The sequence below is a fragment of the Aquila chrysaetos genome, chromosome 20, assembly GCF_900496995.4.
Source record: "Aquila chrysaetos chrysaetos chromosome 20, bAquChr1.4, whole genome shotgun sequence".
Taxonomy (NCBI): Eukaryota; Metazoa; Chordata; class Aves; order Accipitriformes; family Accipitridae; genus Aquila; species Aquila chrysaetos.
The window spans coordinates 5,210,269-5,233,292 of record NC_044023.1 but is presented as its reverse complement, the minus strand read 5'-3'; the positions used below and the strand labels follow the sequence as shown (position 1 = coordinate 5,233,292).

General features: G+C 69.3%; 2 protein-coding genes and 1 pseudogene across 4 annotated transcripts; all 3 read left to right on the top strand.

Annotated features, from left to right (window-relative positions):
* The first annotated feature begins 74 nt into the window (after positions 1 to 74).
* MON1A (MON1 homolog A, secretory trafficking associated) lies at positions 75 to 5,160 on the top strand. 3 transcript variants are annotated; one of them, XM_030043542.1, is made up of 6 exons: positions 75 to 211; positions 1,245 to 1,386; positions 1,634 to 2,101; positions 2,305 to 3,073; positions 3,184 to 3,331; positions 3,769 to 5,160. In XM_030043542.1, the coding sequence occupies exons 2-6, from the start codon at positions 1,260 to 1,262 to the stop codon at positions 3,907 to 3,909; spliced, it is 1,653 nt and encodes a 550-aa protein (XP_029899402.1). In that variant the 5' UTR covers positions 75 to 211; positions 1,245 to 1,259; the 3' UTR covers positions 3,910 to 5,160. The 3 variants fall into 3 exon arrangements, with proteins under 3 accessions (XP_029899402.1, XP_029899401.1, XP_029899400.1); XM_030043541.2 differs by having other exon boundaries at positions 1,206 to 1,386; positions 2,308 to 3,073; XM_030043540.1 differs by having other exon boundaries at positions 1,206 to 1,386.
* Positions 5,161 to 6,458: 1,298 nt separating this feature from the next.
* On the top strand, positions 6,459 to 15,222 carry MST1R (macrophage stimulating 1 receptor). The gene is given in 22 exon segments (XM_041118638.1): positions 6,459 to 6,496; positions 7,133 to 8,446; positions 9,643 to 9,831; positions 9,914 to 10,039; positions 10,118 to 10,288; positions 10,508 to 10,677; positions 10,785 to 10,962; positions 11,047 to 11,192; positions 11,307 to 11,468; positions 11,934 to 12,027; positions 12,135 to 12,362; positions 12,453 to 12,599; positions 12,684 to 12,725; positions 12,727 to 12,844; positions 12,928 to 13,020; positions 13,101 to 13,316; positions 13,397 to 13,477; positions 13,583 to 13,764; positions 13,846 to 13,955; positions 14,065 to 14,230; positions 14,314 to 14,450; positions 14,536 to 15,222. Coding segments are annotated over 21 exon segments (4,248 nt in total). The 5' UTR covers positions 6,459 to 6,496; positions 7,133 to 7,219; the 3' UTR covers positions 14,801 to 15,222.
* Positions 15,223 to 19,878: 4,656 nt separating this feature from the next.
* Positions 19,879 to 20,944, top strand: LOC115333416 (annotated as a pseudogene).
* Positions 20,945 to 23,024: the final 2,080 nt, after the last annotated feature.

Below are 23,024 nucleotides of genomic sequence, written 5' to 3'. Positions count from 1 at the left end.
CGCGGGGGGCGGTTCCCGCCGGGCCGGGGTGCCGCGATGCCGGGGGCACCGCGGGGGCCGGGGCCGGGGGCAGGGCGGGAGGCGGCCGCCCGCCGCCGCCGGCGTCGTCGTCCCCCCCCTCGCCCCGCCTAGGCCTTCGCCGGGGGCTGCCGGGCTGCCCCCGCCGCGCCGCTCGCCCGGGCCTCCGGCGCTGACGGGAGGAGCCGCGAAGGTCGGTCCCTGCGCGTTGTCCTTCGGGGCTGGGGTCCTCGGGGCTGGCGCTTCCCCGGGGCACGTCGGTGCTCGGGGAGCGGTGAACCTCCCCGGGGCGGAGGAGGGACCGGGACCGGGACCGGGACGGGGAGCCCCTCACTCCGCGGTGGGAGGGAGGGAGCTCCGGGGAAGGGCAGCGGGCTGGCAGCGGTGCAGCCGGCCAGGCGAGGACGGGACCCTAATCCGCAGCCCGGCACCGTCCCGGGCTGTTGGGGTGTCGCAGGCTTTTGGGGTCGGGCTCCGGCTCCCCCAGCTGCGGCGTTACCTGCCGGGCTTGGGTCTGGGGGGCAGGAGGTGTCACGAAGCACGGAGCGAAGCCGGGGCTGGTTTCGGAAGCGCAGGGTGCTGGGCCAGCCTGCCTTCCTCCTGTTGCTTTCGCTTGTGTGCCTGCCTTCACTTTTGGGCCGGTTTCCCCTTCCCGGGTGGGGGGCAAAGTGCGGGCTGGGGGCACGGCCGGGCTGTGCCCAGGAGGGCTGACGCACCGGGCAGGGGCTTGAGAGGGCACCCTGCTCGCAGGAGGTTGGGCCGCCTGAGCAGCCGTGGCCTCAGGAGGAGCGTCACCAGCCTGGTCTCATCTCAGCCACCTAATCCAGGCCAAGGAAGGCCATAAAACCCGCCCTTGGCAAACATGAGGCCTCTGGGGTTGTCGGTGTGCGGGACCAGCCCCATCCAGGGCCGTCTCCCTTTCCTCTCGCTGCCGGGACGCGGCGGAGGGAGGCTGAATGGCTTTTCCAGCGCTCAGGGGAAATCGGGGCCAAGCCTGGATGAAAGGTGCTGGGGCCGGGGGGCTGGAAAGAGCTGGGGCCGCGGGAGGGAGGAAATCCTGCTGGATTAGAGCGGCTTTCCTGACGTCTCACCAGGGCTCGGTGGTGCTTGCTGAGCCAGCAGGATCGAGACGACGATGCTGGCACGGCCCCGCTCGAGAGTGGAGCGTTTCGGGACCCATTTTGCAGGTGAAGGAACAGAGGGGTGACATTGTGGGTCGCATGCAGGTCCTGCTCCGAGGAATGGCTGCAGATGTCCACAAGAAGAAAGGCTGGGAAGTGCCCAACGGGTCCCTGGCGCCGGGAGATGGGCAGCACGCGGAGCGGTCCGAGAGCCCCACGCCGGGGCTGGCGCAGGGGACGGAGCCAGGTACGGGGGCAGAGCTCGCCGCAGGGGTAAGCGAGGAGGAAAAAAAAAAAAAAGCAGCTCCTCTTTATGCGGGCTGGGCCCACTGGCTGCTCCCCACCAGCAGGACCCGCACCCCTGGGTGCCACGGAGTGGGGAGAGAAGGGCAGGTCCCTCCCTGCAAAGCCCTGTCCCTTTTGCACCCTCCGTCCACCCGCTGCCTCAGTATGGGGGACAGGCGGACGGATGCTGCACGGCCCGTTGTTCCCAGGGGCGGGCCAGGAGGGAGCCATGTTCGTGCACACCCGCTCCTATGAGGACCTGACGAGTCCCGAGGACGGGGCGGCCACGGCACGGAGCCCGGAGGAGAGGCGGGGGGAGCCGGCCGAGCCAACCAGCATGGAGCAGATCAGCAAGGACTTCAGCGAGCTGAGCACGCAGCTCACGGGCATGGCCCTCGACCTGGAGGAGGAGATGAGGCAAAGCAAGGAGGGGAAGCTGGAGCCGTCCCCGCAGACCACCCGCCGCGACTCGGTGCTGTCGGGCAAGGAGGAGGAGGATGTGACCATGGACGCCTGGCGCATGCACCGGAAGCACGTCTTTGTGCTGAGCGAGGCGGGCAAGCCCGTGTACTCCCGCTATGGCTCCGAGGAGGCCCTCTCCAGCACCATGGGCGTCATGATGGCCCTGGTGTCCTTCCTGGAGGCTGAGAAAAACGCCATCCGGTCCATCCATGCAGGTACCGCCCTGGGGGGGGGAGTGGGACGGGGCGGGTGTCACGGCCTGCCCGGCGCCATGCCCCTGCCACCGTGGGCCACGTTAGCTGTCCCCAGGGGCAGATCGGTTGCTGGGGGGAGGCTGCAGCCTGGCTCCCCCTTGCAGCCCCAGGGAGCCAGGCTTTTACAGGTCTGTCCCCGGCCCCCCGGGGAACTCCCTCCCAAGCAGATGGCTACAAGGTGGTCTTTGTGCGGAGGAGCCCGCTGGTGCTGGTGGCAGTGGCGCGGACCCGGCAGTCGGAGCAGGAGATCGCCCACGAGCTGCTCTACATCTACTACCAGATCCTGAGCCTGCTCACCTGGACCCAGCTCAACCACATCTTCCAGCAGAAGCAGAACTATGACCTGCGCAGGCTCCTGGCCGGCTCCGAGCGCATCACTGACAACCTGCTGGACCTCATGGCCCACGACCCCAGCTTCCTCATGGGCGCCGTGCGCTGCCTGCCCCTGGCTGCCAGTGTCCGGGATGCTGTCAGCACCAGCCTCCAGCAGGCCAAGGCCAAGAGCCTGGTCTTCTCCATCCTTCTGTCAGGGAACCAGCTGGTGTCTCTCGTGAGGAAGAAGGATCAGTTCCTCCACCCCATTGACCTCCATCTGCTCTTCAACCTCATCAGCTCTTCTTCCTCCTTTCGGGAGGGCGAAGCCTGGACTCCTATTTGTCTCCCAAAGTTCAACTCCAGCGGCTTCTTCCATGCCCACATCTCCTACCTGGAGCAGGAGATGGACCTGTGCCTCCTGCTGGTCTCCACCGACCGCGAGGACTTCTTCACCGTCTCTGACTGTAAGCGGCGCTTCCAGGAGCGCCTGCGGCGGCGGGGGGTGCACCACGCTCTGCAGGAGGCCCTGCGCACCCCCTTTTACAGCGTCGCCCAGGTGGGCATCCCCGACCTCCGACACTTCATCTACAAGTCCAAGAGCTCCGGGCTCTTCACCAGGTGAGGCCCCCAGGGAACCACCGGGCCAAGGCTGTGGCATGGGGCGTGGGGCAAACCTTCTCCACGAATCCCCTTCTCCTGGGGGCTAACGGGGTGCTGTGTTCCTGCAGCCCTGAGATTGAGGCACCCTACGTGCGGGAGGAGGAGAAGGAGAGGCTCTTGGGGCTCTACCAGTACCTCCACAGCCGGGCTCACAACTCTTCACGCCCCCTGAAGAACATCTACTTCACAGGCCCCCGTGAGAACCTCCTGGCGTGGGTAAGGGCTGTCTGCAGGGTTTGGGTGAGCCCGTCTTCTCCGGTACTGCATGGTGGAGTAAGGGGGTGGTGGCACAACGCAGCACCAGCTCCATGGTCCCCAGGGTGGCCCCCAGGCCGTGCACGGTCCTTTTGTGGGTGAGCCTGCTCCCCTGTGCCAGGGAGGGACGGGCAGGGATAGCAGCAGGAGCTGGTGAGCTCCAGCACCAAGGGCTGTGCCATGCGCTGTCAGGATCTCCCCAGTGCCGCTGAGAAAACCCACCCTGGTGTTTGATCCTCCCACTTCTGAGAAAACCCCATTTAGGGTACCCCGCTGCCACGGCATGTCCCTGCACCGGAGCCCCTGCGCCTGTTCGCGGTAGCCCACGGAGGGAAGATGCGGTGCCAGCCCCAAGTGGGGCACAGACGTGTTCCCAGCGTGTACCCTTCTTCGCCCAGGTAACCAGCGCCTTCGAGCTCTACATATGCTACAGTCCCCTGGGGACCAAGGCTGGCGCCATCAGTGCTGTCAACAAGCTCATGAAGTGGATCCGCAAGGAGGAAGACCGACTCTTCATCCTCACGCCCCAGACGTACTGATAGGCATTGCCCAGGGCATGGTGCCAGCCGGGGGAGTCCCTGCTGTGCCAGGGAGCCTGTCCCCTGGGGAAGCCCGGGCCGTGAGTCCAGGGGAGAGGGCATGGTGGGACTCCAGAGCGTGGGGAAACCCACCCACGGGACTATCCAACCTGGGTGTTAGAGATGGGGTGCACAGCTGCCAGGGGAAGGGGTGAGCAGGACTTTCTCTCATTTGCAGGCAATGCCCCCAGCTGGGGGGGCTGCCCTTCCTCTGCAGCCCCCGGCTCCATCCCTCATTGTGGGGGTCCTGGAGTGGGGCTACTGGTACCCCGGGTTGCTGGAGGAGAGCTGAGACCCTGGGACCTGCTGCCTGTGCCTGGCACCCTCCTTTCTCTGCCATCCTGCAGCTGTGCCAAGGGTGGGGGTTCCCGGGGGAGAATGTGGCAGCACTCGGAGAACCCCTGTGCTGCCGTGCCCACAGATGGTGGGTGACACCACCCAGGTGGAGGACAGGGCTGGCCTGGGGCATGCACGGCTGCTCACCCTGCCCTGGGGGAGCCAGGCCCCCAAGTGCCAGGTGGCCCCTGGCAGTCCCGAAGCCCTGCCCTGGCAGGTTTGCCCCCTTGGTATCTGCGTGAGCCTGGACCCTTCCCACCGTGGCCTTGAGAAGGTTGTCCCTGGGGACCCTGGCAGGCAGGGTGGCGGGTCAGCCTGCCCCGGCTGGGACAGCAGGGTCCTGCCCACCTTCCCACGGGGATACAGAGCAGCCCCAGAGAGACTTGGGGTACCGGGGTGACCATCGGGGTGCTTGTGGGCTCATGGTGCTGGCTCCGGGCAGCGGACCCTAAAGGGGAGGCTCAAGCACAGCCCCCTGGAGACCCCACTGGCATGGGGCCCTGGTGCCCCCCCAGCCCCAAGGAGGGTCTTCCCCTTGGCGCAGGGGTACCTGTCCCCCAAACCCAGCCCCTCGAGCCAGCTATGCTGAGCTTGCTGCGTGGGGGCCACCTCCTCCCCGTCCGTCCCCAGGCACTGGTGTGGGGCTGAGCACCCGTGATTGCACGGCGGGCACAGGCCGACCCCGCGTTTTGGGGCTGTCAGCCCAGCACTGGGATGGGTGTTTGAGGAGGGGCAGAGCTACCGGGGTGGCACCCACACACCGAGGGAGCTGGGAAGGACCTGGCAGGGCTAGCGCAGGGACTCTGCTCCTGTATTTATGCTCCTGCCAGAGTGTAATCGCTTGTCTTTTGCTCATAAACATTATCTGGACCCTAAGTCAAGTCTCGTCATGTTTGTGGGTGTCCACTTAGGGGGAGCCAAGCTGGGGGGGAAGTTTGGTCCAAGTTTGGTATGGTGCAGTCCAGCCCTGGGGACCTGCTGGGGGCCGGGAAAGCCGACGGGGAGCAGTGCAAGGCAGCCGGGGCTGTGCTGGCAGGAGGCAGGGCCGGCCGGAGGGTGGGAGCGGCAAAAACCCTGGGACGAGCTGGCCGGGGCCAGAAAATGTTGAAACTGAGCGGGAGACGGAGGAAGGAGCTGTTGGGTAAGGCGTGGGGCCAGCATAACTGCCGGGCCTTGCACAACGTGGGGCGGGAGCCTGGGAGGGCTGAGGCTGGCCAGGTGACGAGGGCAGGGGAACCTGTTTTCGGTGTGTTCAGCCCCTCCTGGGACCAAAGTCCCGCCGGCAGCGCGAGGCAGCGTCCCGCTCGGCCGGAGGAAAAGTCTGTGTGCGCAGCTGGGGCCCGCAGCCCTCCTGCCCAAGGGCAACAGGGCACTGGGAGGACAAATCCGTGCGGTGCATCGGGCTGTAAAGCATCTTCCTTCATCCCTGGGAACAGCAGCGAGTCCCGGCAGCGCTTGCAGCTCCTGCCACCTCACGCAGCCCTTGATGGGGGGGGGTGAAAAGGGACACAAGACAAAGAATGGGCACAACAGAAATAACCCCCGTAGCTCTCCTCACAAAGCTGTGGCTGCCCTGGCCCTGCTCTTGCCCTCCCCGGCTGGAATCCCCGGTTCTGAGCCTGCCGCGCTCCCAGGAAGGCCGCCTCGCCGGCCTGGAAGTGAGCGGGAAGCGTGGTGCCAGCACGGGCGGCTTCGGGGAAGCTGCGATTTCACGCGTCAGGGTGTCGACACGGGTGGCCCTGGGGCCGGGGGCTGCGGCAGAGGGGCCAAAGGGTGCCGACGCGCCCGGACCCCACACGCGCCCTGGGATGCTGGCAGCTGTCTCTCAGCCCTGGGGACCCTCCGACGGCCACCCGGTTGGCGCTGGCCCGCCAAGGCATCGCGCCGTGTCCCGACCGGGGGCCTCCGCCTCTCACCCGTGTCCCTTTTGGGCACCGTGCCCACCCAACCTCGTCCCCCCCGGGGTGCCCGGCGAACCCTCCGGGCACCTCGGCACCGTATGCTTCCCCCGGGCTCCCGGTTCCCCCGGGTACCCCCGTTCCCCCGGGCTGCGTGTGCCGGTGCCGGCCCTCGGGGAGCCCCGCACGGCCCGGGGGCAGGGCCCTGGCCCGCCCCGGCCCGCCCCGGCCCGCCTCGCCTCCTCCGGCACGGCCCCGCTCCGTTCCGTTCCGCCCCGGCACGGCACGGCACGGCACGGCCCGGCAGCGCCCAGGTGAGGGCCCCGCCGCCCGGCACGGCTCGGCACCGGACCGGACGGGACGGGGCGGTCTCGGACAGCCGGACCCGACGGGGATCCCGGCTGGGAACCGCTCCCGGCCCCGGTGAGCTGGAGCGGGGACGGGACGGGGGGGGGGGACGGGACGAACGACACGGCCCCGGGGGTTACGTCGGGGTCCCTGTCCCTGGGGGCTGGCAGGGGACTTGTCCCAGTCCCGCGGGGATGCCCTGTCCCCATTGCTGTCCCCGGGGCTGGCAGGGGTCCCCATCCCCGGCCCCAGGGGGCCCTCGGGGTCCTTGTTCCCGGGGGGGGGGGCTGGCAGGGTCCCCATTCCAGTGCCCAGGAAGGGGGTCTTGCAGGGCAGGGATGCCTCCGGGGGACAGGCGAGGGTCCGGGAGGTGGCAGCGGGCAGGATTTTTGTCCCCCCCCTGCCGCAGGCAGTTTGGCTTCATCTCCTGCTTTGCGGTATTTGGGAAGAGGTTCGGTGCGGCCGATCCTTCCCCGGTAGCGCCCGTCATCGGCTGGCCCCGGGGGACCCCGGCACCCCCTGCCCCACACACAGCTGCGGCAGTGCCCAAAGGTCCTCACCTGACTACGGCAGGTAAAACCCTTTCTCCTTTCATTTCGCAGATGCAATGGTGACCCGTCCTCCGTGTGTCCCGACCCCGCTCGGTGCTGAGCGCCATCGATAACCCCGCACCGGCGGCACCGTGCAGCATGGGGCTGTCACGTCGCGCGTGCCTCTTGCTGGCGCTCGCCCTGGCCCCGCTGGGCGCCGACACCTGGCAGTGCCCCCGCATCCCTTACAGCTCCACCAGGAACTTCTCCGTCCCCTACACGCTGCCTGGCCTCGACGCCGGCAGCCCCGTGCAGAACGTCGCCGTCTTCGCCGACTCCGCCGGCCCGGCCGCCGTCTTCGTGGCCATCCGCAACCGCATCCTGCTGGCCAGCCCCGAGCTGCGCCTCCTCTCCGTCCTTGTCACCGGCCCGGTGGGCAGCGCTGAGTGTGAGATCTGCCGCCTGTGCCCGGCTGCCGCGGACGGCCCCGAGGACACGGACAACGTCCTGCTGCTGCTGGACCCGCTGGAGCCATGGCTGTACAGCTGCGGCACAGCGCGGCACGGGCTGTGCTACCAGCACCAGCTGGAGGTGCGGGACGGCAAGGTGGCCATCACGACCACGCGCTGCCTGTACTCGGCCACGGGCAACGGCCCTGCGTCCTGCCCCGACTGCGTGGCCAGCCCCCTGGGGACAAGTGCCACCGTGGTGGCCACCTCCTACGCTTCTTTCTTCTACCTCGGCTCCACCATCAACAGCAGCGTGGCGGCACGGTACAGCCCGCAGTCGGTGTCCGTCCGCAGGCTGAAGGGCACCTTGGACGGCTTTTCGGATGACTTCCAGTGGCTGACGGTGCTGCCGCAATACCGGGACAACTACACCATCCACTACGTGCACTCCTTCGCCGACGGGGACCACGTCTACTTCCTGACGGTGCAGCAGGAGCGGCCGGGCTCGGCAGCGTACCACACGCGCCTGGCACGGCTCAGCACCCACGAGCGCGACCTCCGCCGCTACCGCGAGCTCGTCCTCGACTGCCGCTTCGAGTCCAAGCGGCGGCGGCGGCGGCGGCGGCGCGGCGGCGAGGAGGACGCCGAGCGGGATGTCGCCTACAACGTGCTGCAGGCAGCCCACGCCGCCCGCCCCGGCGCCCGCCTGGCCCGCGACCTCGGCATCAACGACACCGACACGGTGCTCTTCGGCGCCTTTGCCGAGAGCCGGCTGGAGAGCCGGGTGCCGCGGGAGGACTCGGCCGTCTGCGCCTTCCCCCTCCGCCTCCTCAACCAGGCCATAGAGGAGGGCATGGAGAAGTGCTGCGGCACCGGGCACCGGCCGCTGCTGCGGGGGCTCAGCTTCTTCCAACCGGTGGAGTACTGCCCGCACAACGTGAGTCCCCCGCCCCGTGCCGCGTCTGTCCCGGTGGGCCTGGGGGTTGACTGGGACGCGGGGAGGTGGATCCGGGATGCCGGGAAGCACTGGTAAAGCGGGGTGAACCGGAGCGGGGCGGGGGGGGGGGGGGGGGGGGAGAGCGGCGTCACCCAGGTGTGAGTCAGCCCCACCAGCCGCCCGCTGCCTATCGCAGAGCCCGCCGCGTTTCGCCAACCCTGGCCGCGCCGAGGAGGCAGGGTGCTGGCACGGATCCGGTTGCGCGCCCCACCCCGGGCACCCCGTGGTCTCCCGCGCCGGGTGCCGCAGACACGCGTTCCCAGCACGTGGGCGCACCGCTGCTCGCCGCGCGTCGGGCCAAAAGTCCCTCTCCTCGGCGTGGCTTCCCCGGGGGAACGCCGGCTCCGGCCCCGCGGTGACTGTCCCCGGCGCTGGGACGTTGACGGCCACCCTCTCCAGGGGGACCGTGCGTTGGGTGCCCGGCCCCTCCCGCCTCGCCCCCCCCCCGGGCCACCGCCTTCTCTGGGCAAATAAACCGCAGGCGGAAGCGCAATTAGTCACGGGGGTTTCTCGTCTGCCGCAGCCGTGGGGCAGGAACGCCGTGTCCCGGGGACAAGCTCCGGCACGGGCGGGATGGGCGGGCTCCCCGGCAGGGCCCCCTCTGCAGGCAGGGTCCCAGCAAGCACCCGTGACACGAGTTTTGGAGTTCTCAGCCAGGCGCGGGGCAAGGTGCAGCCAAATCCCTTCCTCTTCCCGTGCGCGGAGCAGGCGGCTCACTGCCGCTGACTCACGCCGCTGGCAGGGCGAGCCGGGGGGGGGGATCCCTGGCCCCGTGCATCGGTGGGGGGCCGGTGGGGACCCCCTGGCGCCTGGGGTCCCCCTTCATCCCCTGCCCCCCACTGAGCCCTGGGGACGGGGAGGGCTGGTTTTGGGGTGCTCGCCGAGCGGTGCCGGCACGGATAACCACATCCAGATGGGGTGGGAGGGGAGGGCAGGATCTGACGCCGTGCGGGGGCTGCGGGAGGGGCTGCGGATGTGTTCTTTCCCCCAAAATTTTCCCAGCCTGGAAGGGAGCTTAGGCAATCGGGTGCTCCCCAGAGTATTTTGTGGCTGGAGCTGGTGCCCACCCACGAGGGTATGGGGGGATCGGGGCGCTGGGGCTGGCTTCAAGGCACCCACCCCACGCTTGGCCGCAGGTGAACCTCTCGGCACCGGTGGCCAACACCAGCTGTTGGGACCAGCCCACCCTCGTCCCCGCTGCCTCCCATAAGGTGGACCTGTTCAACGGGCAGCTGGCCGGCGTCCTCCTCACCTCCATCTTCGTCACCGCCCTGGGGGACGTCACCGTGGCCCACCTGGGCACGGCGGAGGGACGCATCTTCCAGGTGGGCCGGGGGGGCCGGGTGGTGTGGGGCGCTCCGAGCGGCACGTGGGGCGTGCTCAGCCCCCTGCTCTGCCCCGCCGCAGATGGTGCTCCAGCGCTCCAGCTCCTACCTCCTCACCTTGGCCAACTTCTCCCTGGGGGAGCCGGGGCCGGTGCGGGGTGCCATGGGGCTGCAGAGCCACTCGCTGTTCTTCACTGCTGGCACCAAGGTGAGCGGGGGTCCTGGGGGGTCCGGGGCGGGCGCCGAGCCCCGTCGTGCCCCTCTCGCCTCCGCTCTCTGTCCCCAGGTGTGGCGCCTGAACGTCACCGGTCCTGGCTGCCGCCACTTCTCCACGTGCCAGCGCTGCCTGCGAGCGGAGCGCTTCATGGGCTGCGGCTGGTGCGGGGATGGGTGCGCGCGCCGCCACGAGTGCGCCGGCCCCTGGGTCCAGGACAGCTGCCCACCCGTCCTCACCGACGTAGGTCTGCGCCGCCGTCTCCCCCGCTCCCCGCATCTCCCAAGCGCTCGGATGGGGAGGGAGGTGGCAAGTGGGGTGGGCGCGTGGCGGGACCTTTGCTTCGTCCAGAGACCCCCCTCCCCGGGATGGGCGTCGTGCCCCCCGGGGAAGGGGCTTCCCGGACCCACAACCGTCACCGGGCTTTTGGGGCTCAGGGTGACGCGGGTGCGTCTCCCGCAGTTCCACCCCCGGAGCGCCCCGCTGCGGGGCCGGACGCGGGTGACGCTCTGCGGCATGACATTCCGCTCCCACTCGGACCTCTACCCCCGCCGCAGCCCCCCCGGTGCTTACCGGGTGGCGGTGGGCCGGCGAGGCTGCACCGTGCTGCCGGAGGAGAGCAAGAGCCACAGGTGCGCGGCGGTGCCCGGCGCGGGGGGAAACAGCAGCAGAGAGGGGTCTGGGGCTGACCCCCCCCCCGCCCCGGCCTGGGGCTGACCCCCCCATCATCGCCCCGCAGACCCCTGCCCACCTCCCGCCGCAAGGACTTTGTGGACGTGCTGGTGTGTGAGCTGGAGCCGGGGGGCCCGACGGCAGCGGGGGGCCCGGCGTCTGTGGTGCTCACCGTGGAGGAACCCGCCGGACCCTCCAGCTTCCGCGTCCACGGCTCCGCCACGCTCGGCGGCTTCGCCTTCGTGGTACGGCCCTGCGCTGGCGGTCCGGGCTTTGGGCGGGGGGGGTTTGGCTCACCCACCCACGCCACCGACCCCGTCTCTGCCCAGGAGCCCCACGTCAGCGCCCTGCACCCGCCGTTTGGCCCCCGGGGGGGTGGCACCCACCTCTCCCTGCGTGGCACCCACCTCTCAGCGGGGAGCAGCTGGCGAGTGATGGTCAACGGCTCCGAGTGCCCCCTGGCCGGGCAGCCCAGGTACGCCCCTGCCTTGCCCCCACCGGGCACAGCGGGGTCCCTGGCTCGGGGACGGGCACGGGAACCCCCCCCCCCCCCCGCAGTCCCCTCCAGCCATGGCTGCCGCGTCCCCAGGCAGGGCGAGGAGGCAATTCGGTGCACGGCTCCCGCCACCGGTGGCCTGGGCTCAGCCCGGGTGGCCCTGTGGATCGACGGGGAGGAGTTCCTGGCCCCTCTGCCCTTCCAGTACCGCCCCGACCCCTTCATTTCGGCCGTCGTCCCCAGCTGCAGCTATGAGTGAGTGCGCGGGCTCCTTTCCCCTGGGGGGGGACAGCCCTGGCCTCCCCACCGCCCCGGCCAGGCTGGACGAGGCGCTGGGGTCCGCATGCACCCCAGGGACCACAAGCGCCCCGGGGACCGCGTGCACCCCGGGGACCATGTGCACCTCGGGGAACACGTGCACCCTGGGGACGATGTGCACCCTGGGGACAATGTGCACCCTGGGGACGACGTGCACCCTGGGGACCACGTGCACCCGTGGGACGATGTGCACCCTGGGGACCGCGTGCACCCCGGGGACCACGTGCACCTCGGGGACAACGTGCACCCTGGGGACGACGTGCACCCTGGGGACCACATGCACCCCGGGGACGATGTGCACCCTGGGGACCGCGTGCACCCCGGGGACCACGTGCACCCCGGGGACGACGTGCACCCTGGGGACCACGTGCACCCTGGGGCCCTGACCCCTGCTCGCCGCAGGGGCTCGATACTCACCGTCATCGGCACCCACCTGGACTCGGTGTATCGTGCCAAGATCCGCTTTCAAGCCGGCGGCGTGAGGACCGAAGCCGTGGTAAGCGCCGGAGCAGGAGGCCGTCGCCCCCTCGCCCCGGCCCTACCCTGCCCGCCCCAGCGCCGGGCACGGTGCCGCGCCGGCACCCAGCTTCTCCCTGCCCGCAGGAGTGCGAGGGCCCGCGGGCGCCGGAGCGGCTGCTGTGCCGAAGCCCAGCCTTCCCCTTCGAGAGCAAGGTGGAGACGGCGCCGGGGAACCTGAGCGTGCTGCTGGACGGTGCCGCTGGCCGCCAGCTCTTCCGCCTCCGCTACTACCCCCGGCCCAAGGTCTTCCCCTTGGAGCAGGAGGACGGGCGCCTCCGCCTCAAGCCCGGCGACGACGAGATCGAGGTGCACGTACGTGGGGCAGCGGGGTGAGCCGGGGTCGGGGAGGGGGGGGGGTCCCGCTGCCGGGACCCCCGGGCTCAGGGCGCCGTGTCCGAGCAGCAATTGGGGCTGGACGCCGTGGCCACCTGCATGAACATCACCATGACGGTGGGCGGCCGGGACTGCCACCCCAACGTGCTGAAGAACGAGGTGACGTGCCGCCTGCCCCGTGAGCTGCGTCTGCCCCCGGCCGGGGCCCCCGTGGAGGTAGGCACCCCCTGGGCGGGCGACCCCCCCCCCCCCCGCCTCGGTGTCGCCCACCCCGTCCCCACTGAGCCCCTGCTCGCCCAGATCTGCATGAATGGTGCCTGCGAGGCGCTGGGCTGGGTGCTGCCCCCCCCCCGCCTCGCTGGACCTGGCCGCCAGCCTGGCCCTGGGCATCGGTGTCACCTTCCTGGTCTGCTGCATCCTGGCCGCCGCGCTGCTCCGCTGGCGCTGGAGGAAGAGAAGGGGTGAGTGCCGCGCTCGCCGGGCGCCCCGCTGCCCCCCGGTCCCCCGCCGCGCCGCCCGCCGCCCACCCCGCTGCTGCCCGCAGGGACGGAGAACCTGGAGCTGCTGGTGCAGCCCGGCCGCGGCGACCCCCCCACCACCACCCAGCGGCCCGGCGTCGACTACAGGGAGGTGCTGGGTAAGTGGGTGGTCGCCGGTGGGTGGTGGGGTGCCGGGTGCCTGCCCAGCCCCTCACCCTGCCTCCGGCCGTCCCAGCAGTGCTGCCCGCGGCAGGCGGTCCCGGCCCACTGGGGACCCGGGCGCGCTTCGCCGGCACCGGTGCCGGCGTGGCGGGTGGCGGCTCCCCCGTGCCCCTGCTCAGGGCCACATCCTGCTGCCTGGAGGACCTGAGGCCGGAGCTGCTGGAGGAGGTGAAGGACATCCTCATCCCCGAGGAGCGGCTCGTCACCCACCGCCACCAGGTCATCGGCAAAGGTGACGCCGCACCCCGATTCGGCTGTGACGTCGCCCGCTCGCCACGCGCGGTGCCGGCTTCACGCCGCCTGTCCCCGCAGGGCACTTCGGCAGCGTCTGCCACGGCACCTACACGGACCCGCTGCTGGGGGACCTCCACTGTGCCGTCAAGTCCCTGCACCGTGAGTAGCGCCCGCTCCCGCGGTGTGGTCCCGCGGCACGGTCTTACGGCGCGGTCCCGCGGCACGGCGCGGCGGCGGGGCGCCCCACGGCTCGGCTCTCGGCAGGCATCACGGACGTGGAGGAGGTGGAGGAGTTCCTGCGCGAGGGCATCCTCATGAAGAGCTTCCACCACCCCCAGGTGCTCTCGCTGCTGGGGGTGTGCCTGCCCCGCCACGGGCTGCCCCTCGTTGTCCTGCCCTACATGCGCCATGGGGACCTGCGCCACTTCATCCGTGCCCAGGAGCGGGTAGGGGGTACCCTTGGGGGGGGGGGGGGGGGAATGTGTTGGGGGGCCAAGGTCACCCCGCTCACCGCTCCCACCCCGCAGAGCCCCACGGTGAAGGATCTCATCGGCTTCGGGCTGCAGGTGGCCCTGGGCATGGAGTACCTGGCCCAGAAGAAGTTTGTGCATCGGGATCTGGCGGCCAGGAACTGCATGTGAGTGCGGCCGTACCCGCCGGAGCCCTGCCATGGGGTCACCCTGTGGGCATGGGGGGTGCTGCCTGGTGGCCGCCCCCACCCCCCACCCCAAAACACTGTCCCGCAGGCTGGACGAGACGCTGACGGTGAAGGTGGCCGACTTCGGGCTGGCGCGGGATGTGTTCGGCAAAGAGTACTACAGCATCCAGCGGCACCGCCACGCCAAGCTGCCCGTCAAGTGGATGGCACTGGAGAGCCTCCAGACCCAAAAATTCACCACCAAGTCGGACGTGGTAGGCACAACCCCCGTCCCTGTCCCCTGACCCCCGTCCCCATCCCACCTGCCCCCCCGCCATGGTGGCTCTCTGCTCGGCAGTGGTCCTTCGGGGTGCTCATGTGGGAGCTGCTGACGCGGGGGGCATCGCCGTACCCCGGGGTGGACCCCTACGACATGGCCAGCTACCTGCTGCGGGGGAGACGCCTTCCGCAGCCCTGCCACTGCCCTGACACCCTGTGAGTGGGGCTGGGGGGTGGGCAGGGTGGCGGGGGGGGGGGGGGTCCCGGGGGGCCACTGGTGCTGACGGGGGTGTCGGGGCAGGTACAGGGTGCTGCTGAGCTGCTGGGCGCCGGCGCCCGAGGAGAGGCCGTCCTTCACGGGGCTGGTGGGCGAGCTGGAGCGTGTCCTGGCCACGCTGGAGGGCGAGCACTATGTCAACCTGGCCGTCACCTACGTCAATCTGGAGTGTGGCCCCCCCTTCCCCCCTGCCACCCTGGGGCAGCTGCCTGTTGGCGAGGATGAGGATGAGGATAACGAGGAGGAGGAGGAAGAGGAGGAAGAGGAGGAGGACACATCCATGTGCTGATGCGGTGCCCTGCACTGCGGGGGCTCCTGGACCCCCATACACCGCGGGCACGCTCTCCCTAGGAGGGTTGCGGTGTGCAGCCAGGTGTTACGGGACACCCTCCCTATGGGATGGGTGCTGGGAGGCAGCCGGGTCCTGTGGGGTGCTTTCCCACGGATCACACCCGGACCCTGCTGGGTGCTCCCCAGGCTTGGTCCCACGCCATGGGCTGCCTGCACTGGCTGGGTGCTGGGGCGCTCAGCCCCACGCCGGTGAGGCTGTGCCGTGGGGTCTGGGGCTCAGCCCCACAGCGGCTGGGTGCCACGGGGCCCCGGGCTCAGCCCCAGCGGGTGCCGTGGGGTGGCTTGGCCCACCCAGGTGTCCCATGGGGTTTCCAGCCCCTTGGCTGCTCGAATCACTCATTAAAACCTAATTATATTTGTTCCCAGGCTGGGACTGTGTCTTTGAGGGGGGCCATGCCCCAGGTTGGCAGCACCCCTGTACCCCTGCGGGGGGGGGGGGGGTGCTCCCCACTCCGGGTTCCCACCCCCTCGGGGCACCCACCTCACGGGGGGCACGGGTGAGGGTGCACCCACCGTTCCCGTGCCAGCCACGGGAGGGCACCTGCACACCGGTGCTGGCGTGGCCACCCTGGGCACCGTCCCCCGTGGCCCCGCTCGCCGGCGATCCCAAATGGCAGCGGGTGCCAAGCCGTGGCCCTCGCCTCTGCCCCCTTACCTGGGCGGTTGGGGCCATGGCGGGGAGGTGGCATCTCGCTGGGTACAGCTTTTTCCACCCTCTTCAGCTGCGGCTAAATATAGCCCTGGTGGCTGTGCCGACGGCTCTGCCAGCCGCGTGGGCTCTGCCAGCCAGGTGGGCTCGAGGCACCTGCCTGGCTGCGGGGCCAGCGTGGCTGTGGGGCGCGAGGTGGTGCGGGGAGCACCACGCTTTTGGGCGCGGGGTGATGGTGCCCCCGGGATCCCGCTGCCTAGGGTGTGGGTCACGGCGCCCCGGGATCACGGCACGATGGGCGCCTGGGATCACGGCGCCCGCGGGATCATGATGCTCCTGGGATGATGGGTGCCTGGGCATGGGATCAGGGTGCCCTTGGGTTCACGGGTACCTGGCCATGTGTAAGAGTCGGTCAGAAAATCAGCATTGTCTCAACACTGTCGTCAGGAACATGAACAGTACATTACCTGACAATGGCCTGTTTGGAGCGCAGCGGCCGATCCCAAGGACAGAATGTGCGGTACAAGGCTCCTGGAAGGTACCTGGCCAGAGCCCTTAGAGGTAACCGCACAGCTACCGTCAAAAAGGATGGATTGCGACCGTTGCCATAACATCGATGAAGAAATCATGAATTCTAGACGAACTTTGCTTCATTATAATACCACAACAGACCTCCTGGTCGAAGGCTACCCGCCTCCAAGACTTACCACGCCTCGGACACCGACCCTGCGCCTGCATGATAGCCTCGCTCGAGAAGGGCGGAGATATGATAATTGTATTCTGAGAAGGGCGGAGACTCCTGAGGCAGAGGTGGAGCAAGGTGTGTTACTAAGCATAAAAGATGACTTCTGAACAATGGGAATTTGAAGCTTCCCCACCAAGGACCACGACGATCGACGACGCAGCATTAGCTGGACCCGGGACCGTTAGGACATCTTGAGATCAGCGGTGGTAGCTATAACCTCTCTTTCTCCTCTCTCTAAACTTAACTTTACTTTTCTCCTTTCTCTCACCCATCTCTAACTATCGCGTGCCTCTTCACAGGCAATACGATAAAGTTTTACTGTGTGATTACTGCTATCCCCTTTGGTGTTGGTCACCTTAATTTTGCACTTTCGAGATCGTAGCAAACGAACCATCACGAGTCCACCGAGTGGACCGTGACACCATGGGATTACAGTGTCCCTGGCACTGAGGTGCCCATGGGACCACGGTGCCCAGGACACACAATCACAGCGGTGGACACAGTGGTACCCAGCCCACAGTACAGCCCAGTGCTGCCTGCTTTTGGGCACCGCTGCCCACCCTGCCTGCCTGCACAGGGTCCTGGCGCGGCACACTGAACCGGCCTTGGGACTGCTGCATGGTGACCAAGCGTCATTACCAGCCTCACTTAATTGCACCCTAATTGCTTTAGCTGCTGCCTGTGCAGGGGACGGTGCATCTTGTGCCCCAGGGCATGCCCAGAGGCTGGAACTGGGACTCCCCAGGAGCAGGGGAGAGCGGCTGAGCCCCCCACCAATGCCTGCTGCCAGATGAGCCAGCTTTCTCCGCTCCTTTTGCTGGCAGTGGCGGCAGATGTCACATCTGTAAGGAGCTCTTCCTGATGAGGACGTCCCCTCCGCTCCAGTTCTGGAGCAAAAATCCCCTAGAACAAGAAACTGGAAAAGAGGAGGGGGCCGGTGATGGGCATCACCCCCTGGGTGCACGTCCAGAGCTTGGGGTGGGGGCAAGGGCAGGGTTTGGGGATGGGCAGGGGATGCTGAAACATGCCCCAGCCCCAGCCCCGCAGCCGTGGGCAGCTCCGCTCCGCGGTCCGTGGCCAGCCACGCGGGTCCTGTAGCCAGCACCAGCTTTAAATAAAACCTCCTGGGCTGCTCATTAAGCGGCGCCGGAGCCCGGGGCCGCGTCAGCTCCCATCAGCCAAGCTGTCCGTCTCCGCCGGCACCTCGCACCTGCATGGCTCTGCTGCTACTTGCAGGAGGATATTTTTAGCGCGGCTGGGTTCCAGCATCCTGCAGTCAGGGGGTCTGCCGGAACGGTGCCTCAGTTTCCCCACGGTGGGGCCGAACCGCTCCCCTGGCCTGGGTTTTGGGGTGGCCGTGCCCCCCGGCATGGGTGCCGGCCCTGCCCACGTGAGGCCAAGCAACACCATTTCGGCTACGCTGCCAAGTTGCTGTGGCAACGGGAAGGGCCCAGCACCGTGCGGTTATTAGGGCTGGATCAGACACGGGCGGTGCTGGGGGATGCTGGGCACCGGTGCTGGGGGATGCTGGGTGCCAGGGGTGCGGCTGGGGTGACCGGCTGGGCACTACCAGCAGCTGGGATGCAGGGAGGGATGCAGGGATGGATGGATGGATGGATGGATGGATGGACGGTTGGACAGGCACCCTGGGTGTTGCCCTCCTCAGCACAGGGCAGGGTGGGTGCCCAGGCCTGTGGTTGGGTGACGGATGGGTGCCGGGCCCGCTGTCCTGTGACACGGGGGGCAGCCCTGGGGGCACCCCGCATGAGCAGGGCTGTCAGTGCCCCGCGGTGGGGCGGCACAGCGAACTGCTCATTAGCTGACGAGGTTCGCGTGGTTACGGTGACGTGCGTGAGGAGGGCCCCTGCCTTATGCTGCACCCCCCCCCCCGAAATGTGCTTGCAGAGATGACAGATTTCACGCTAATACGCATTTATCCTGCCCTAATTACGCCGTGGGAGGTGAGGAGCGAGCGCCTGGCCTTTAACATCACAAGCTGGCAAGTGCCCACCCCTGCTTGCCCCTGCCTGCTGCTGCCAGCCAGGATCGGCGCTGGTGCTGTGCATGCCGCCACGGCACAGGGGACGGGCAGGGCGACCTCGCAGGGTGGCATCTCGCCCGGCACCTGGCACCCCTGCCCCAGCTGGGGGGGGGGGTCTCAGAGGTGCTGCCGGGGCACGGGTGGGCACCCGAGGGTGGGCACTGGGTAAGTGACACCCTAAGGTGCTGCATGGCTGGGCACGGTTGGTGGAGCACCTGGTTGAGCCGTGGGCACGTGCGGCCCTGCCGCGCCGCGCCGCGCCGTGCCGTGCCACATCGTGCCGTGCCCACCCGCCACGGCTGCGGCAGAGCAGCCGGCGTCCCGCCTCGGCAGCGCGCCTTGCACACACAGCACTTTAAATGTTTTATTTGGGGAAAGTGCTGTCGTTAGCAGGGATTAATTATTAAAATCAGAGCCATCTATAAAACATGAGTGGCCGCGCGCAGGGCTGCGGGCGCACAGGCAGAGCCAGGCACGGTCCCGCTGCCGGCAGCGCCCGGGGACGTGCTGCGACGGTGTTCGCCGGCGCTGCCGCAATGGCACCTCGCACCGGTGGCGGTTTTGGGCTCCTCGTGGCGAAGCGGGTGCAAAGGCCGGGTGCGGGCAGCGGGTGCCACCCAGGTGGGCAGCCTGCCCCGCTTTTACCTCCGCCGCGGCCCACCGGGCAGCCAGGGGTGGGGGCTGGATTGGAGATGGGCAAAATTGTGCCAAATCGGCGTTTGAGCGAAGCAGCGGTCTCTGGCGTCAGCCGGCCCGGCAAGAGGTGGCAGGAGGCAGCCGGCAGCGCCGAGCTGTTTTTAGCGGCTGCCGGCGTGCTGGGGAGCGGGCGTGAAGAGCGGCCGCCGCGGCACCGCGGCGCCATTTTTAGAAACCGGCAAGTTTTGCTAATGATGCCTGCGAGCGGCGGGGGGAGGCTGCCCGCACCCCGGCCCCCGCTGCCCGCACCCCGGGCAGGCTGCGTGCCCGGCCCCGGCGGCCGGCCCTGTCCCTCCGTCCTCCCCACCGGGTTCTGGCACCCGTATCTGGGGGGGCACCCGCACTGCCCGCGGCACCCCTGCGCCCGTCTGGGGCTCTGCTGGCCCCCAGGGAGCTTTGGTGGACCCTGGGGATCTCTGCTGGTCTCTGAGGAGCTTCGGTGGTCCGCGGGGATCTCTGCTGGCCCCTGGGGAGCTTTGGTGGCCTCCGGGGAGCTCTGCTGGCCCCCGAGGAGCTTTTCTTTACCCTGAAGCCTTCCAGCCTATAACGCACGTCTTTTTCTCCTTTTTCTGCCCCCGAGACAGCATCCGCCCTCGGCTGGGGAGGCTCGCCCCATCTCAGCACCCAGTCAGGACCTGTGCCAGCCACGTCCCGGTCTCAGTCCTGGTCCTGGCCCTGGTCCCAGTCCTCTCCCCGGGGGCCAGTTCGCTCCTAGTGAGGAGCCCCACTCGATTTGCACGTGAAACTCCTCGCCCTGCGCACCCTCCCCGTGCCCTCGTCCCTGTGGCCGCAGGTACTGCCCCAGGGAGACTCAGGGGACCCCCAAAGGTCTTCCAGTGGGAAAGGGAACCAAACCCCCATGCAACGGGTGATGTCACCGCTGTGATGCAGGCAGTTGCTACGGTGATTGACCCCCCCACGCACCAGGCAGGGCTCCAGGGACCGGAGCCGGCCCCGGATGCGATGGGGACCAAGCCGGTGGAGAGGTACAAGGCTTTGTGTGCCGTCGTCATCGACACGGGGACGGGCCACACCAGGAGCGGGCTGGCCGGGGACGAGCAGCCGCGGTCGGTGGTGCCCAGCCGGGTGGGGGGCAGCCCCGTCCTCACCCACGGCGTGGTCACCGACTGGGACGGGCTGGAGGAGCTGTGGCACCGAGTCCTCTACCAGGAGCTGGGCGTCTGCCCCGAGGAGGTGGCCGTGCTGGCCACGGACGCCCCGCTCTCTCCCATCGCCAACCGGGAGAAGGTGGCCGAGCTGCTCTTCGAGGGCTTCGGGGTGCCGGCCATGCTGGTGCTGCCCCGCTCCCTGCTCGCCGCCTACTCCTACGGCCGCACCGCCGGCGTGGTGGTGGGCTCCGGTGCCGGCACCTCCTACGCGGCGGGGGTGCGGGAGGGCTACGCGCTGCCCCACGCCACCTTCCGCCTCGACGTGGCCGGGGACGCCCTCACCCTCTACCTGGGCCGGCTGCTGGGGTCCCGCGGGGTCCGCCTGGACGCCGACCCCCTGCGCCGCTTGAAGGAGACCTGCTGCTGCGTCCTGCCGGGGGCCGGGGGGGCCCGGCCCCTCGCCCCCCCCCGGCGCCTCGGGGCTGCTCCTGGGGGACGAGCGGTTCCGCTGCGCCGAGGCGCTGCTGGCCCCCGCCGCCCTGGGGCTGCCGGGGCCGGGGCTGCTGGAGCAGGCGGCCCTCGGCCTGCGCCGGTGCGGGGGCCCCCCCGGCAGCCCCCCGCCTCGCCTGCTGCTGGCGGGGGGCACCACGCTGCTGCGCGGCTTCGCCGGGCGCCTGGCCGCCGAGCTGGGGGCGCCCCCCGAGGCCGCCCCCCGCCGCCGCGCGGCCGCCTGGCTGGGCGGCTCGCTGGCCGCCTGCCTCGACGCCTTCCAGGGCGCGTGGGTGCCGCGGGACGCCTACGGGGAGGGCGGCCCCGCCGCCGTGCACCCCCGCTGCTGCTGACCCCAATAAAAGGCCGGGAGCGGCGATCGGTGGCTGCGACCCCTTTTTTCCTTCGCTTCCCCCCCGCCAGCCCCCGCCAGCCCCCCGAAAGGAGGGATGGGGTTTATTTGGCCCCGTTGCCAGGCCGACGCACGCAATTATCGCCGATTGCCTGGCGGTTGCCATGGCGATGGCGAGCACGCAGGGATGCGGTGCCGCGTGGCGCTTGAGTCACGGACACGCTGCACACCCCCCCCCCCCCGCTCCCCGCCGCACCCCCACCGCGAAACCCCCCGGCACCGGCCCGCCGGGCTGGGCTGGCCCTGCACCCCCTCCGCCCCGCCTGGGGTAGAGGGGTACGGCCGGGTGCCCCCCATCCCGTGTCCCCCCAGCCGAGGCAGAGGGGTACGGCCGGGTGCCCCCAGCCCTGGCACCCCCTCCTCGGGCAGCCGGGGCTTTACTCACCGCGGGGGTCCTGCGGGAAACGTCACCCCAGGCCGGCCACGTCACCCTGCACCCGGTTCTGGGCTCACTGCGGGACGGCGGGAAGGGCGGTGGGCGCACGGGGCCGTGGGCGCACGGGGCGGTGGTGAGCGGGGCGGCGGGGCAGGGCACAGCAGGGGCGAACGCTGTTGGGTTCAGCAGAGCCCATCACCTCAAAATGGGGCACGGGGTGGCCCAAGATCTGAACAGCAGCCGGGGCCAGGAGGGGAGCAGGGGGCAGCGACGGGACCCCGGGGCAGTTCTGCCACAGGCAGGAGGCTGGTGCCAGGAGGTGACGGGTACGAGCCGGGCCGAGGGGTGCTGGAGGAACGCCGGCCCGGCCCCTGTGCCACGAGCCGCCACCGGGCAGCCCCGAGCCGCGCCGGGCGCCTGCCGGGTAATTGTGAGTTACGCTCCAGGTTCCCGCGAGGTGCAAAGATTAATAATGGTGCCGCGCTGCTGCCAGCCGGTATGATTAAACTCTTGATTAGAAGCTCAAACTACAGTGCCCTGCTAATTCCCCTGCTCTCACGCGCCGTTAATTACCCGGCACGGGTGACGGTGGGCCCAGGGCTCACACGGCTCGGTGCCCTGCAGGGGACGGGCGCATGGGGTGCCCTGGGCTGTCTCCGCCTTGGGGTGCTGGCCGGTGTCCCTGTGCGCAGATGGGAGATGCTGGCTTTGGGGACGGGACCCCGGTGTCCCCTGTCCATGGGCCTGCCCGACCCGGGCTCGGGGGGCTGTGGATCCCGGGAGAGGATGGCCATACCCCCATGGCAGCTCAGGCCGGCGTGGGCTGGGTGGTTTTGGGGAGATTGGGTTTGGCGGGTGCAGGGGTGGGAGGGGAGGCGAGAGGGGGTGCAGCTCGGAAGCGGCACCATATGGGCCGCAAATGCCAGCACGCAGCACGCAGCCATTTGGGAGGCTCTGCACACGCGGCTGCGTTTCGTGAGGAGTGAGGTGCTCCGGGGGCTGGGGGAAGGGGCTGGGGGCCCTGCTGCGACCCCAGGGCCGTGCTGCCCGCCCCGGGCTGGGCGCCATACCCAGGCTGCGGGCAGAGTTAAGGGTATCGGGGTGGCTGATTTCTTACCCCTTTCTTGCCCCTGGGCCATGGGACACAGACAGTCGCTGTCCATGGGGGAGCGAGCAGGGCCTTTGGCCCCACAGCTGGGGAAAGAGGATGAGGGAAGTTGCCTGGCTCCCACAGGATCATGGCACGGAGGCAGGACCGTGTGCCTCCCTGCGTCTTCATGGTGCCTTTTAGTGCCCTCAGGGGACCGACACCTGTGATGCTGGGCCCACACTCGGCACTGCTAATAATCTGCTGCCGTCCCATCCCATCCCACCCTGTCCCATCCCATCCATCCTGTCCCATCCCACCCATCCCATCCTATCCTGTCCCAACCCACCCAGGGCCAGCGGCCATGGCACAGCCAAGGGGACCCCGGCTCACCCCAATGCTCTGTACCTCGCGTCGGTCCCCACTATCATGGTTTAGTGGGCATGGATGATGGTTGGACTCGATGATCTTGAAGGTCTTTTCCAACCTAAACGATTCTATGATCTCAGCAAAGCCCGCTGTGACACCAGGGCTGCCCCGGCTCTCGGGCCTTGGCAG

Excerpts from the sequence above, each read along its gene's own strand:
- MON1A (XM_030043540.1), top strand. The coding sequence starts at position 1,239 with ATGCAGGTCCTGCTCCGAGGAATGGCTGCAGATGTCCACAAGAAGAAA. Across the intron at positions 1,387-1,633 it reads GGCGCAGGGGACGGAGCCAG|GGGCGGGCCAGGAGGGAGCC; the intron begins GTACGGGGGCAG and ends CGTTGTTCCCAG. Across the intron at positions 3,332-3,768 it reads GTGAGAACCTCCTGGCGTGG|GTAACCAGCGCCTTCGAGCT; the intron begins GTAAGGGCTGTC and ends TTCTTCGCCCAG.